Below are 16,570 nucleotides of genomic sequence, written 5' to 3'. Positions count from 1 at the left end.
TCAGTTAATTGTAGCGTCTCGTAAACACTGGAAACTGGCAGGAGCATTCATCTGCTGTAGTGGACGGAATGTGTTCGGTGTTCAGCCGGATTGACGATTCATGTTTTGTATAAATTCATTGTCTTTGTTATATGAGCTCCCCGCCTAGAGTTAATCCAGATTGTGGATGCATTTATGTAACATTGTTTCAGGGCTGGAGCATGTACAAACCTATAAGCAAAGCAGCAGTGCTCACGCACCTGCAAATCTGACAGCACACAAAGCTGAAAGTTGCAGCAAAGTATTGAGGAATCCTTTTCAAAGCATTCGAGGAAGCTTCAAAACTCCGGTGCAAGAAGCCAGTGTTGCAATGAATAATTCTCGGTAATATTTGCACCCAGTAAAAATTGTGTTTGTAAAACCGAACATACAAGTAAGGGCGAACGTTGACATAAGAATTAAAATACTAATACAAATAAAAGGAATTGCATTTGTTTGGAAGTGGAATAACAGAGAGTAACATAAGTACAATGGATATTAAAAGAATTGCAATGACCAAATAAGCCTTAAGAAATAAGTCGTGTATTAACAAACAACCACTTTAATAGAAAAAAAAGAAAATGGTTATCAAGACACTTATTTGGAGCATTTTAAGGTGTAATTGTGAAGGATAGCCTCAGGGAAACAGGAAAAAAATGCTGTGGAGATGTAGATACGGAGAAGCAGCACAAAAGCATCCTCGATTGAAAGAAAATACAATAAACAAATATTTAAAAAAAATTTAAAGATGAAAAGACATTAACATGATACAGAAAAGATAAACTAAATTGATTGGACGCCTTAGAAGTAAAAATCCTGGGAAAAACGAATATACAGGTGCAGAACATTCGTATTACAAAGTGTTAACAGTGGAATGAATTGGAGCAACTACAACCTAATGGTACAGATGGCAAGAGACAGAGACAGATGGCTGCATCAACAAGGCGTTTCTTTTAGCCTCTAATGATATGGAAGAGATAAAGCTGTCGTTGACCAGAAGACTGATTTCAGCACTTCAGTGCTTTGTTATGAATAGACCTATTGGAAGTGGTATGCCATTGTCTTCCTCCGACCTTTGCACTGACTTACCCAGAATTATAGGTGGACCTAAACGTGTTTCCTAAATTACGGTACAACTGGGCATTATTCGTATGAACAAAAGTTGCCAGAGACATATATGGAAAGAGAGAAGGAATGTAGTATTGATTACTAACTTTGCAACGCGGAAAACTGAATTACAGATTAGAAAGCGCAAAGGTACATCTCTGGCTGCCTGGCCCGGTCGTCTTGCGCTAGCGTGGTATGCAATAACTTGTCGAGAGTACCCGGACACCAGTTAGTGACATCTTTTACCTTTGACAGATCGAACTCTCTTGGTATGCTTTCAGTGAGGTACCTGAATGTCTGTGGAGGAATGATAACCCATTCTTCCTCGCAAGCGAGAAGATAGTGCTGTCATGTTGGACACTGGGGTGTGGAGTAAACATGACGTTCTAACTCTTCCCAGTGGTGTTCCATGGGGTCCAGATCGGAATTCTGGGCAGGCCCGTCCATTTAAAAAATGTGTCCACAAACCATAGCCTCCCAAATGATACTCTGACAGGGTGCATTCTTATGCTGATACAGACATCGTCTCCGAAATGCTCCTCCACAGTACGCAGTACATAATGCACTAAAATGTGTTAATATCCTTCCACGTTTAGCATTTCCTTAAGCGGAGTAAGGGGAACACGCACTGACCACGAAAAAACCACCATCCCGAAACACCATCTCCGTACTTCCCAGTTGACTGTATAGATGTTGGCACTACTCATGTTAGGAGGTAACATTTTCCTGGCATTCAACAGACACAAACCCTTCCATCGGATTATTCCAAATCAGTCGTTTGCAGTCTTCTGCCGTCCTATGGCGCCGCCCGGACACCATCTCAAGTGTCAGCATTGACTACAGAAATGTGTGTGTTACGAAGAGCGGCTCGACCATTGCACCCAGTTCTAATTCCCTGCCCGCAGTCATTGTGCTCGCTGGACTGCTGTTAACATTTTGGAACTCAAGAGTGATTCCTTCCGGCGATTTCATGCGATTTTTTTGGAACCACTCTCCGCAATACTCGCCAGTCGCCTTCAGGTATATGACACCTCTCTGGTCTTGGTTTAGCTGTGGTTGTTCCTTCGCTTTTAACTTCACAGTACGTCAGAAAAAGTCGACTTTGAGAGCTTGAGAAGGGTTGAAATGTCCGTGATGGACCCTAATGGGCAGCCCACGTTGAAAGTCACTGAGCTCTCCCGACTGATCCATTTTGTTGTTTGTGCTTATCTAGTGATGACACAACACTTCTCGCTTCCTCTTACACTGGGTCTGACTCTAGTAACATTTAGCGGTCAGTTACGGATTATGTAGCACGGTCGGGAGACTTCTTGTCAAATAGCGTATACGATGTTTTGGCGGCGTATCATCAGAGGAGGTGTTGTAGTTCCTGGTATAGTATCAGTAGATACTGTTGGGAACGGGTAATTGAATCTGAGCACGCGAAATGCGCGCCACCCTTAAGAGTGTGTGAGGCAGAGTTTGATGTGGACAACGTAGGTCTTGATAACAATGCACGACAGAATGGTACCCCCCGCCCGCGTTCAGAGATAAAGGTTTAAATGCGAACAGTAATGAGTGGTCGGAGACGCTTCCCTAGCAGCACCACGCACGTTTGTCAGATAGTGGCTAACCATTTTTTCATGGTTCTACCATACATCTGAAGTGTCGAAGAAGTGTCCTGATCCTTGAGCGTTAGACAGTCGAAGACACATTGGTCGGAGCAGAATAGTGTCCGAGCACGGTTGGCAGGAGTTGTTAATGCCCTTTTGCGTGCAGTTGGGGTGTGACGGATCTTGATGTGTGCAAGGAGGGCGAAAAGATGGGGTGCATATGACCTGTCGAAAGATTTCAACAGCATCAAAGTACATAATTATTGAGGGGAGAGAGAGAGAGAGAGAGAGAGAGAGAGAGAGAGAGAGAGAAATTTCTTCCTTGTCTCGAGCGTTCGTCCTTTCTTGTATAATACGCGACTGGGGCTCCTGGACCCTACAGTGATGTTATTCTTGATTTGCTACACCAAACGAGGTGGCGCTGTGGTAAGCCAGTGGCCGCTTTATTCGAGAGGACTGCTATTCAAATTTCTGTCCGGCCTTCTCGATTTCGATTTCGATTCTCTGTGGTTTCCTAATTTGATGCCAGAACGGTTCGTTTAAAAGGTAAGGCCCGATTTGCTTCCCCATCCTTTCGCCTCTAAGAGCTTGTGGCCCGTCGGTAGTGACCTGATCGTCGACGGGACGTTAAGCCCTAATCTTCCTTCCTTCCTTTCCAATCTGTTTCTTCGACGCTGCTATTGATCATGGCCGCTACTGGAGGCACTAGCAGCGGAGGAGACTCTGCTCGAATCGCGTTGCTGCTTGTGCGACTACGGAGGTAGAACATCTCGTGAGCCTGATCGCAAACCACCAAGTGCACTGCCAATTAGATTACATGCAGGTATGACAGCGTCAGAACTGTTTACTGCTTTGATTCCAGTCACCGAATCTGGTGGATTGTACTGCTGGTCTGCATCACGCGGTCTGTATTTCACAAGCCGTCCTAAATTTAGTCTATACTCTCCTTTTATTATTTTATCTGTTGTTCCTCACCAGTTGAGTAGTTCGTGTAAGTGAATTCCAACGTATTTAACTTGTGCTTGTAGGATGATTTATTACCCGCAGAGTAGAATTTTTAGTTGTGCTGTTCCTGTGCTTGCATTTTAATGAAATGTCGGGGTCGGAACAAAAAACTGGCGTTTTGTGAGGTTATCTCTTATCCTCCACTTACTTAGCCAACATTCCAGTCTCGTAGTCGTTGGCTTGTTAGTTAACTCTGTCACACGTCGTGGCGTAACACCAATATACAGTATAAACTGCGCAGAAGGCCATTGCCTCATTCCTCCATCGAGATCTAGGAATGTCAACTGTGTGTTGTTGTCGAGATGTGACTGCTTTCTGTGCTACCATTGCGTTTGTGCGAAACATCTCAACAGCTGATGATCGACTCGGACTTGTACTTTAGTGTCAAGGTGCGTACACGCTAGTCCTACGAAGACAAACGAACAGGAGTCAGTGGATTCGGCCGAACGTTGGTGGCCAACGCATTGACTTTCGGCCTGACGTGGGTTGGGACCAAGAGGTTAGACAATGTGGAATAGCAATTGGCTGTGATAACTTGACGAGGTTGCTCCAGTTTTATTGTTTGTTATAAAGCAGCGTTTTAATAACAGTTTCACCGGCCGGTATTATGAGAAAAGAAAAGGATTTGGCAGTTGTCGCATTTGTAGCATATATTTTACTGCAAGAAGCTGTTCATCAGAAAAAGAAGTCTAAGAAGAAACGACGCTGGTGTGATGAAACAAAATTTTCTGAGGTTAAAGCTGACGTATAATAAGGGCTAATTCACTTTTTTGCGAGTTAGATCTACAGATTTCGAATTATTATTGAATTGTGTAGGCTGTAAAATTCCATTTTCTTTTTCACATTGTACACTTTATTTTATAACAGCTTACTTATTTCCCTTGCTTTATTTGTGCAATCACATTTCGTAGGCTCCCATAAACATTCCCGCTCACGGCAAACTATCAGCTTTAATGCTGTCCCCGCATTCCTCTCAATACTTCAATATTTTTAGACACAAGAAATACATACCCGTTCAGGGGACACCGAAAATCGCTATTGAACCAGCAAACATTCGACTCGGCGTTCGCCTTAGGGGATTGGTCTCAAGACCCCTACACACCGCCAACGTTTTGACGTTGCTGCAAGCAAGACCAGCCGCTTCGTTGATTCCGACTTGCCTCCCGAACACACCAAGCAAATCTCGACCAGTGAAGCGGTTAGCTGTCGTTCGTCGGCCGTGTGTACCCGCATTCAGAGATAAGATTTGCTATTAACTGCATCATTTCGCATTAAAAGTTGAAGCGTTACATTTTAAAGAGTAGTCCAGCATGTCACATCTTATTTGAAAGCGCGTTCGATGTTGAAGAAGGGTGCTGTTGTTGCCATGCTTCTGTCGCTTTAATGATTGACTTTAGAACAGAGCTAAGCTGTTGAGGCACAACTCACGATCCACCCCTCACAACTTTGATTCTGCCAGTATCTCTTTCCTGCTGGCAGGAATGAAGCTGAGAGGGCGGGTCATAATTCGCTCTTGGATGGCTCAGTTGACCACGAAAGGCAAAGTTCCAAATCGGAATCTCAAGCTGGAACACAGTTTTTGTATTTAAAAGAAGTTTCAGAACAGGGCACACTCCACTGCAGCGTGTAACATTCATTCTGTCAATAGCATTTAATTGACTAACAGCTCAACATAGCAGTTGTCATCTCAGTGGTGGAAGGAAATCTTATCGTGGACATGCCGATTCTGATGAAGTAGGGGTCACAACCAGCCGTAGAACTGTTGGAAACAGCTGAGGCTATGTGGTGTACACTGTTTCATGGACTTGTCATTTCGGAACTCTTTCCATTACAACGTATATTTGGCGTACCAAGATTTCTCTCCATACCTGCCGTGTGTTATAGATGTGACTGCTCACCCGAGACATTTATTCTGAGGGCCGAATTGCACTGTCAGATATTTTTGATAAAACATTTTATAAAAACCAAAACTGCACTACAACACTTACAAAGGAAATGGAAATACCTTAATACCAAGATTTTGTAAACTGTCTTCTGTAAAAGACTTTTGCCAAACCTATTTGTGACAAATTCGCCTCAGACCGCGGGACAAATCCGAACTAGCGTAACCTAACCAAACCAACCTACCCTACCTATTAACTCTTCCTGATAGATGAAAGGTTGCCTCATCTGAGAATAAACATCTTTTCAGGAAGCTGGCATCCATATCAATACGCTGCAGCAAATTGCTGTCGGCGTGGTTTGTCGTTCAGCATTAGATGTTGCAGAATTTGCGCTTTGTAAGCACACATACGACGACGCTGGTGAACTACACGATTGATCGAGGTACATCAAGTTGCCTAGATGCTTGACGAATTGACTTATGTGGGCTTCTGAGAAACATTTGTCTGATTTCCACCACTGTCTCTTCTGAAAGTCCGTAATGCACCACCAGAACGTTTCAGAACACTTCATGTTGCCAGAAACGTCCTATACCATTCCTTAATTGTTTTCACATCAGGTGGATGACATTCATACACACGACGATAATTTCTTTGCAAAGTAATCAGCGATTTTGTTTCTGCAAACAACACTACTGCTTGCGCGCAGTACTGTGGAGTCGCCATTTTCACTTCATGCGACCATGCTGCAATACTTGGCACTTCTGACGCGGAAATATAAATTCTGCGATATTCTCTACAATGTGGTGCATTTTTCATTGTTGTATCTACTGTGGTTTTTCTCTCCTGGGTCCTTGAAATCTGGAAGGTTTGGGTGGGACACCCTGTATTCTAAGACCGATATTGTGTAACTACGAAAAGTTATTAGTTATTTCCAGTCGCCTAACCTCGACAAAGCGATCATATGCAGGTTACTGATTGACACTACGTGAAGTTCAAGGGTGGGTCTAACATACCGCTACCCTAAATTTTCAGCAGTCGCATAGTGCAAAACTTGGCAGCCTATTACCGTCTTACCAATGTACTTGACGGCACGTAGCCCTCTCTTAATTTTTATGGACTGCTACTAAACCGTGATTTGTAGATGGTTGATTGACTGAAACTAGTTGTCTGGAAACAAATATTCATTACTACAGCTTTTGGTTAGGCCACGATGCCATTCATTAGATAAAGAAACGCGTAGTAACCCTACTATTCTTGCAGTTCAACTTGACACTCGGCGCGGTGACAGATGGGAAAGAAGGAAATGCTTTTAAGGCTAGTTTACACGACAATAGTTCGAGCAAATCGTTTCATGAAACGTGTTTCGCGCAGGTGGTTCATATGTGACTAGAAAGAGCGACAACAGTGTACCCTTGTTTCGTCATTTTGTGAACGGCGTAGTCTCGTCTGAAATGAATGTTTCGGCAGCTGCACGAGTTCTGGCGGAGTTCATGCTTGTCTACAAGAAATCACTGCATAAGAAAAGAAATAAGAGACGTGTTTGGGTTAATGATCTGAGTAAAGGAAAGCCAGCAGCTCGGTTGCTCAGCGAACTTGCTGAAAGAAATTGCCGTGGAAGACCCGAGAAGTTATTTCACTCATCTGAGAATGTCACCAGAACGTTTCTTTATATTCTTCTCTACAGGACCTATATCGTGTTCCAAAATCAACAATTTGATGGTGATATTTTTCCAAGCAATTCTTCAAAATCGGCAATAGAGTCCATAACTCTCGGTCTGCTAGAAGATGCAGTTGGTTATGACGCATTTGCGCCAGCTGCATATTCAGTGAAGACTTTTTTTTTCAGAGTACGGTCATTTGAGTTTCCAGCTATAAACTGTCGACAGCTCGCCATGTTGTGGAATATGCATTTGGGTTCTGGTTTCCAAATTTCCTGTACACAAATTTCCTTCAAGAAATGGCCAGCTTGGAACACGAGATTTTAGTCTTGCAGACGTGTTTTCTACAACCAGATATTTTGCTTGATGTATTTTCCGTATCATTGCGTGTGTTTTTCTAATTGAATGAATGTTGCTCTGCAGCATAGGTATTGTCAACCCATCCATGTTCAGATCGGTTAGGACGGCTTCAAATGCAGCAATATATGGCTGCTTGCTTTTGAATCCAACAGGATTGAAATCGTACAAACTTACATGCATAGCATGGATATCCAAAAATCTAAGTTTTCTCCGGTCCTCATTTTATATTTCAGTTTCCTACTCTACCGACAATACTGTACAACTACTGTCGCCAAAGTTGGATGAAGCCAAAACTGTTTGGTTTCACTGAGTCGCGCAAACGCGCGCCACGCATGCGCAGTGGTCAGTGGCGCAGCTGCGCGCAACGTAGTGTAAACTAGGCTGTAAGATCGCTCCCATAAGGCACCTCGCCGTGTCAGCTCGAAGTGTGCGAGTTTAAAGGACTGCACAAGAAAAAAGTCTTTTGTAACAAAGTGAAAGAATGCAGCTGCTACCAACCAAAAGTTCAAAGCTTCAGATCAGAAAAACCTTGGTGAAACGCTGTTTGGACTACGGGAAGGACTGAAATGAAAGTTTTAGAAGCCTTTGAAATGTGGTATAAGAGCCGTCTGTTGAATGATAAGATGGATTGCATGGGTAATGAATGATGATGTCCTGTAACGAGTCAACTAGGTAAAGAAAATTAATTAAAACTGTAAATCGCAACGAAAGAATACTGGGATGCATATTACGGCGCGTATTCATTAGGGAACGAACTACTTGAAGGTAAGGCGGAAGAATCGCAGAGCAATGCCTGCAGATGAACGTCTTTAACAATTCGATGATCTAGGATGCAGAAGTTATATTTCACTGAAGAAGATAACTGCGAATCGACAGAAATGGAGGACTGCCTCAAACCCATGTTTGATGACTGAAATAACGAAGCATTAGTAAAAAACTGGGGAGGGCGCAAAGCCAATTTATTTACAATTTCAAAATAGTAACACTTCTACAACTTGCGCTAAAACATATGAAAACCACCAGGAAAAGCATCAATAACGCGTGAAATAAGACATTAAATAATATTGTTGTGAAATTAATAAGTATATTATGATCTTACAATGTTTTATCTTGCCTATTAATGTTCTTCATGTAGATCAATGTCTACCCTCTGTTTACCCGCGTAAATCTTACGAGCACATGTAATACCGGTTGCAATAATGTAGGTAAAATGCCCTGCTAAATCTACTTTCTCCGTGGCTGCAAGGTAAAAACAAAAAGTGCCAATAGCAAATTACTGTAATGTTTTGTCATTTGAAACTTTGCAGCGCAGTCGTCGTAAGAATGTGAAAAATTCTATCATAGTATTTCACAGTCCCTTTAAACTAAGTTTTTTTATATTTTGTTCCGCTTCTCTACCCGTTTGTTACCATCACGATAGCATGGCTAGCCTGACAATAGCACCCGCCATATTTACGATGTGTTACGCAGGAGTCGTTCCAACAGTTTGGCAGCGCTGTCACCGGTGGCCTACCTTCGGTTGTTCGGAAGGTGCTCGGCACTTTCCGGCTGAGATCGAGTTAGTTGTCTCGTTCGCCCAGCAGAGCACGGCAGGCACAAAATGGCCGAAAAAGATTCGATTTGTACCATGGCCAGTGAAACAGGTTTCAATAAAATGTTCGTCCAACACCGGTATTGTTCTTACTCTCCGTTAATCCAGTTTATATTGTTGCTGATGCAATGTATGAGGAATGTCTTTAAATTCGTAATTTGTGTTTCTGCTCTCCATTGTGTTTTACTAAGAGATAAAACAATATATATTTACTTATATAAATACATATATAAGTACCGTCGAAGGTACAACGTGTTAACAAAAGCCGGCACTAATAAAATACAGTGTGAATTCTTGTTTCGTAACATATTTTACAGATAACACTTTTTGCAACATCTGATTGTAGTGGCATTCTATCTCAGTAAAAGCCGCAGGAGGTAACCAGGGCCACGTAACGCGATCAATACAAACCGCAAGACATACTTAAAAAATAAAGTAAAAACAGCCCGCTTCACAGATCCTTCCGCTTAAATAGTCGTGTACATGCACTATTAGATTCATTTGATACCCAGTCCATGAAAGTTGCGAAAGAGCTTCCTGCTGAGAGAATACAGAAGGGTGCTAACCTTCTTGATGGAACATCATCCTGAGTTCTTTATCGACTTGTAATGTGATTTCTATGTAGCGAAATTGTTTTTGTTACACGCACGTTAATTATTTCATACACTGGCAGAAAAAAATCTTGAATTATCATGCTGTTGTTTTCAGTAGTTAATCTGTGACACACACACGTACACACACAGAGAGAGAGAGAGAGAGAGATTAGTATGACAGATAAATAAACATGAAATTCGAGAGCAATGATTTTTCCAGATTTAAGCATGTAGTGTGCTATGCTACTCATTCAAAATGCCATTTGTAGAATGAGCAAGGATGGTTGCGCAATGAAGTATCGTATTGATGCTCAGTAAAACAACATGGATGCCAACAGCTTCTGCATACGCGTATTGTATCAGCTGTTGTGCCGTAGTTGCCATCATATTTCATTAAGACTAAACGGCTGTGTACGTTCCGTAACAATGTAGTAGGAATAGTATTAAATTAGCTTAATACGTTTCAGATCTGCCATTGTGGTTTGCAATGATGACTGACGTCTTATTTGATAAGGTGAGCTAACAGACTTCATGTGAAAAGTAGAGAATAGTATCTATTTTATCTGTTTAATGAAATGTTTTTGTGCTTGTTTGTCATAATGTGTACGATAAAATGGTAATAACTGTAAGATTGTATAGCTGACGCGACTAGTTAGCAAAGTGTTACAGAATGTATTTACGCCGTCCTTTTCTTTTTTCAGATATCAGTTTCCATGTTTTGCCTGCCAAAGAAAAATTGAGCCCAATGTTTCCAAACGAATCTAGTTCAGATGAGATTTCTAAAGTAAATGTCGTTACACAAACGTTTAAGGTGAGTACGTTTCGTAAACTTCATTGGTTTAACCCTTAAGATACTGAAGCTCCTGCTCAGTCCTAAGTCACCACTGAATGTGGTTTATAATTATTTGTGTGAGTGCAGGTAACGGAGAGTTCCGTCTCTTAGGAAGTGTGTGGTAGTATAGATGGAGATATGTCAGAACTCGACGCGTGGGGGAAGTAGTCATTTAGTCCTACACGAATTATCAGGTGCTTATATGTAATTTTCCATAAGATTTTCAGATATTTTTATGGAAGTACCTGTTAATTTTGTTTCTTAGCCAGTGTATGATCCATGAACTGGAATACGACTTTGCAGATTCAAGCTGTTATGCTCTTATTTCTTTGTTTTGACCAGTTACAAGAACTTTATTATACTCTTAGCAGTGGTATGTAGTACCTCATTGGGTTGGAATACTACACTGACCATTTTTTGACTTTCACCAACATTTGGAAATAATAAGGCAAGGTACTGATGTGTTGTTAAGTTAATGCACTTTTTTATGGTAAACGAGAATACACAACTAAAGAATACTATGCATGAAGAGTTGGTAAAGCAATGTATGATTTTATGTCAGTCAACAGCTTCAAAATAGTCGAAACAGAGAAAATTTTAGTGAAAACAGCAGCATCATTATTTAAATATGTGGTTCACCTTGATATGTAAGTGTGTGTGTGTTTTTATTATTTTTTTTCATAACTAAAACATAAAACAAATGGGTGATAAGTTTGTCACCTTGTATTGAGGCAGTTTCAACATTTTAACTATAGGTCAGTCACTCTAGTGCATATATTGCCTATAATGTTTCAGTATGTTTGTTAAATTTACCCCGTACATGAATTTCCAGTATTTAAGGCATATTTGTGTCACTTTTCCCCAACGTATAATGTTTGTCTCCTAGGTTTAATTTTTATTATGTACAGCATATTTTTTCTCTCTGATAAAACCCATAGCAATGCCAGCATGATATACATTTTGATATTGTTTTAATTTGTATTGCAGATCTGTTTCAGAGAATATTTTTCCTTGTAATCTTGAAGTGTGAATTATATCCATAATTTTAAGACATTTGAATATGTACAGAACTATTTTTGAGATATACCATACAAATTCTTTCGGTTATAACGGAAAGTGTTGTGAGCTCATAGGGAATCCGAAATTCTTGATACCCTTTTGCTTGGTTACCGTAAAATGCTTCCATCCAACCCCCTTCCCCCAGTTATTTTCACTGGTATAATGATGCTGTGCGTAAAGTTAGGCATACATAGCTTCAGTGCAGTCAAGGGAAAAGATGAAACATATTGCAAGGTTCATGAATTCCCACACATTGATAATTTGAGTATACACACTAGATTGAGCCGTTACCAACAACTAACGTACCCCTACATAAAATTTTTCTGAGAATGTATAGGTTCATCAGAGGTTGAAACATACTACTCGGATCTAATAGAATTTTTAACTTCAAAGTACTTGCCCAGTTCCTTGTTTTGAATACTAGGTGGCAGAGAAGTTGTATACTGATTAACTCCATAACATACTAACTTTTTTTCAAATTATGTTGCAAAATATAACATTTTTAATTAATCAAAAACCTCCTATAATGAATGGCATGACATTTAGACATACAAAGAGAGCCATTAAAGCTAATAAAATCCCAAGTATACTTCAGCACTGGACTTCGACGAAACTATCCTAAAACAAGGAAGCCATTTTGTAGTTTTTTTGAGCAGTGAAGTCTAACCATGTGTGTTTCACAACAGTTTCTGATGAACATAAATCTTGGAGGAGCTAGGTGGAATGCAATGGTGGTATGTATTTCCTACCATTGTTGAGTACTTGGTACTCAAATGTTGTCCCTTTCAGTGTCTGATGGATTCACAGCATATTCTTCTTTACTTCCTGAGCTTCTAAATTCAACACCAAAGTCAGTATTGCTATAGGTAGGAGACAAGGTACTAGCAGAAGGAAAGCTGTGAGGACAGGGCGTGAGTTGTGCATTGGTAGCTCTGTTGGTAGAGTACTTGCCCGCGAAAGTCAAAGGTCTCGAGTTCGAGTCTCGGTCCGTCACACACTTTTAATCTGCCAGGAAGTTTCAGTATCACTATAGCCATGCTTTATTTAAAAGCATTGCCTAAACAGCAATACAGGAGAGTGGCAGAAAGTGCACGTTTTGCTGTTAAGTATCCAAAGATGCATCCAGTAAAGAGGATATCTAGTGGTAAGCATCTCAACCAAAATATGACAGCCAGGCTGCAAATGTAGGGCCAGCTGCCTTTCAGGTAGCTGAACACTTATCAATGATTAATTGGAGATAAATGGGATTACTTTTTCGAAGGTCTGTTCTTAAGTTGACAGAGTATACTTGAGATTTTAAGTTTCTATCAGAATAATAAAAATTAGATAATTAGCATTTTTAAGTTACAGAGTTAATTAAAAATTTTAAATGAAAATATTCAGAATGCAAATATTAAAGAAATTTTGTATAGTCACCTAATCTAATTTTTTTTTTCTAACCCTTATCACTTTTGTTGATTGTGCTATACATAAGTACTAATTACATCAATTTAATGTGGTTCAGGTAGAGTACATGCTGATGTGAATATAGCACAACTTTTATGCCACATATATACTAACTGTTAAATCAAATATTACGTTCTGTTTCTCTAAGAACATTTCTGGTGTCACAGGTATATTTTTATGGAAGTGCAACAGAACACTGAGAAGAGCAGTTGGCCTTTATGGATAAGCAAATTAAAACTTTATCAGTGAACATTGAAATACTTTAGAGTTGTATGCTATTGCATAAAAGAACAAATCACATGATACATGGAGAGAGTTCTCCCTTTACCTGCAGGCAGGATAGTCTCAAGACACAGGGAGAATCCAGAGACATTCGATTTCCAGCTAATGGATACTAGCACACCCAGGGATAAGCGAATATTGTAGCAGAACACACATGAAGTGATATCCATACCAATTGTTTTCAGTAATTTGTATTTTGTGGTGGATTTATATTGCCACATTTATGTGTGTTATGAGAAGTGTATACAAACAGCCCAGGGAGTGATCCAAATCAGAAACATAATGCGGGCAAGGTCAAAACTCTACTGATCATTCGTGTGTACTTCAGGTGACAATGACTAGGGAAAGACTGACTGGCAGGCATGGGCCGCAGTATTTACAGGCAGTCTCGCACCAGCTGGCGGCTTGACGTGACATGATCCAGCAAGGGTGCTCCAGTAAGGGGTGCCACCACAACCACAAGCAAGCTGTGGCTAGATTATGGAGCCTGATATCTAGTGATCTATCATCCATAATGATACTCTGGTGTGGGGGGGGATCTGAATCACAGTCTGATACTAAATTTTATAAACATGCTACTAGACAACGAGGTCACAAAAGAAGAGGTGTCTAAACCAGCAGTGTAGAGATGAAGCTACTACGTGGGATAAATTTTGTCATGGCAAAATTTATTGCCAACATTGAGTACTACTTGGAGCAAAATTAATGAGTCAGATTATGCAGTACTAACAATGTGCACAATGCAAATTGTTCAACTGTCATGCCACATGTTGCAGCTTTTGCAGTTATCCACTCTATTACTGCATTTTGAGCATGTTTGCAATGTTGCTGCGACATGTGTGCACCCTACCTTGAGTCTCCTACTCAAATTGTATTAAAATTCGGGAACTAGAAATTTATGTATCTTCCTTTGAGAAATTTTTATATCTTCCTTTGGTTTTTTAGTTTAGCAAACTTGTTTGCAAAAATTGTACAATATCTGATATGGTCAACTGGGGACCATCTCCAAAACCAGTTGACGTGGAATCCGTCCTCTTAATTATATGAAGGTCTTTCAGATGTAAACAGAATATTTCTCATTTTTTGTGTGATTCACACAATTGACACTAGTATATTATTTTTCCACTTAATTCCTACAGAATTAAAGTTCTCTATTATGTTGGGAAATTCTTGATGCCTTTATCGAAAAAAGAGTTGGGACTGTCCAACTGAAAGTCCAGATGTATAACTCGTAGGCTGCTGTACTGTCAGTGAATATTGGCCCAAATATGTGCAAGCTACATCGTAATAAATGAAGATGGTAAGTAGTGTGATAAGAAGACATTTCTGTATAATGTCATAGGGCTTGTACCTTGAAGTCTGGGGCAGTGCATAGCCATGCAGAAACAAAATTGATGAAATTTGGAAATCAACATACTGTTTAAAACCCAAAAGACAATTGCTAGAACTTTTTTTACTGAAAGATGGCTTCTGGTTTGTAATTGGTCCCCTCTTACTGCGTCTCTACGTCGGATGATGGTCAGCATTAAGTTGAAGACCACCCTTAAGGTAGATAACAAAGTAGTCTGGACTTTCTCATTGTATACTTTATTGCTGTGTAAGGCATATATTTTAAGGCTCCCATAAACAAACAAACTTGTTTGTCAAATTAACCATTGTCTAGTCACAGATTTGTCAAATGAGCCTGTACACAACCAGCATTTCTCAGTTCAACATCACTTCGAAGGAGGTGTTGTAAATGTTCAAGTATTTTAACAGTAATGAGAGTAATCACAAATGCAGACAAATCGGTTCTGTGACTTTGTTTAAAGAAGAAGTAGTAAACAAGATGCTGGCCCAGACAGTGTTTTAAAATGAGAGAGAAATATACAAAGGAAAACCTGTTGACGTGTTACGCTCAGAAGCTGATGATGACACCTGCTTTTTGTGGATGGAGAGTGAAACCATCAATAACTTGTTTAGAGTCATGTCGCCCTCACAGTGGAAAAGGAGATGTAATTATGTGAAAATTTATTCTTCTCTGATTGGTTCCCTAATGACATTTCATTAAAATACCACATCATCATCCATGGAAGAACTGGAGAACTTCATTTTTTAATTTTTTTTATTTCACTGCATTTCCACATGTATATTATGCAGAAAATACTGTTTTTCCTCTTAAAACCTGCCTGTTTAGTATAGGACTGGGATAAATGTGACACTGCTGTCATTTTGGTGATTGGCATTGTTATTTTGTTTTTATCCTTGATTTTAATTCCCATAGTTGTGGAAACTCACAATACAGTGAGATAAATTATAATATAATTATTTTTTACTAAAAATATATGCCAAAACATTCTCACAAACAATGTATGCCATCTTGGAAAACTTTTCTTGTAAACATGGCGTATACTTAACAAACATATCAAACGGCACCATACACTGTCAAATGTTCGGTAAGCATGGTGAAGTTGGACAGATTGATTGTGTGTGGGGGCCCTTTGTGCAGTGAGAAATCTGATAGACGCAGATACGTGGGATGGGTATTACAACATTTCAAATTGATTCTAATACTGCACGTTAATGGGGTATGTTTTTGGTGTATTCAGGACAAACCCATAGGTTTCACAAGCAAGTAGTAGTGAACTGACACATTGACACCTTCTACCATGATCAGTTGTGCACAGCAGTCAATCTCATTATGGTTTATTGTCATTGTGCAGGTATAGGGACACTAGACAGTGTGTGTTATTTGCGAGCCCCCCCCTCCCCCCAACAACATCACAATAACTGCAGAGATTTTCTTTTTTTGTTCAATACACATATTGGCCGTTTACAAAATCCATCTGTAAACAGTGCTAGTAGTCTAGCTAAAATGTCTTGACATCTTTCTTCACAAGAGAACTAACAGTAACATAGGAATGTATACCCTGCTGTTCATAGTTGCCACTCGTGGGGAAATGATTGTATGATGGTGCTTAAGCTTGAGCCTTCTATGTACCCCACGTAAATATGCCTATTACTCCACTACATTACCATTTCCCCTGTGGCCGAAATACAAAAATCTGATCAATTTTTGTATAAATCTCTCCTGTAGCAGCAGTTGAAACAGAAAAGTACAAAAGAATGGATGGATAAATGTGTGATAGTTCCACCATTATATCA

General features: G+C 40.1%; 1 protein-coding gene across 6 annotated transcripts in view; it reads left to right on the top strand.

The window, feature by feature from the left end:
- LOC126334616 (protein Gawky) overlaps nt 1-16,570 on the top strand; it is a 339,985-nt gene that overhangs the window by 130,371 nt on the left and 193,044 nt on the right. For 2 of the 6 annotated variants that reach the window (XM_049997028.1, XM_049997026.1), the window contains exon 2: nt 10,509-10,618. In XM_049997028.1, coding sequence (XP_049852985.1) covers nt 10,553-10,618 — 66 coding nt within the window. In that variant the 5' untranslated portion in view covers nt 10,509-10,552. Of the gene's footprint in view, nt 1-9,184; nt 9,295-9,960; nt 10,322-10,508; nt 10,619-16,570 lie in introns of those variants that run through there. The other 4 variants (XM_049997030.1, XM_049997031.1, XM_049997032.1 and 1 more) reach the window with 4 other exon arrangements.

The sequence above is a fragment of the Schistocerca gregaria genome, chromosome 2 (genome assembly GCF_023897955.1).
Source record: "Schistocerca gregaria isolate iqSchGreg1 chromosome 2, iqSchGreg1.2, whole genome shotgun sequence".
Classification (NCBI taxonomy): domain Eukaryota; kingdom Metazoa; phylum Arthropoda; class Insecta; order Orthoptera; family Acrididae; genus Schistocerca; species Schistocerca gregaria.
Note: the sequence above shows the minus strand (reverse complement) of the source record. Positions and strands in the feature narration are given on the sequence as shown.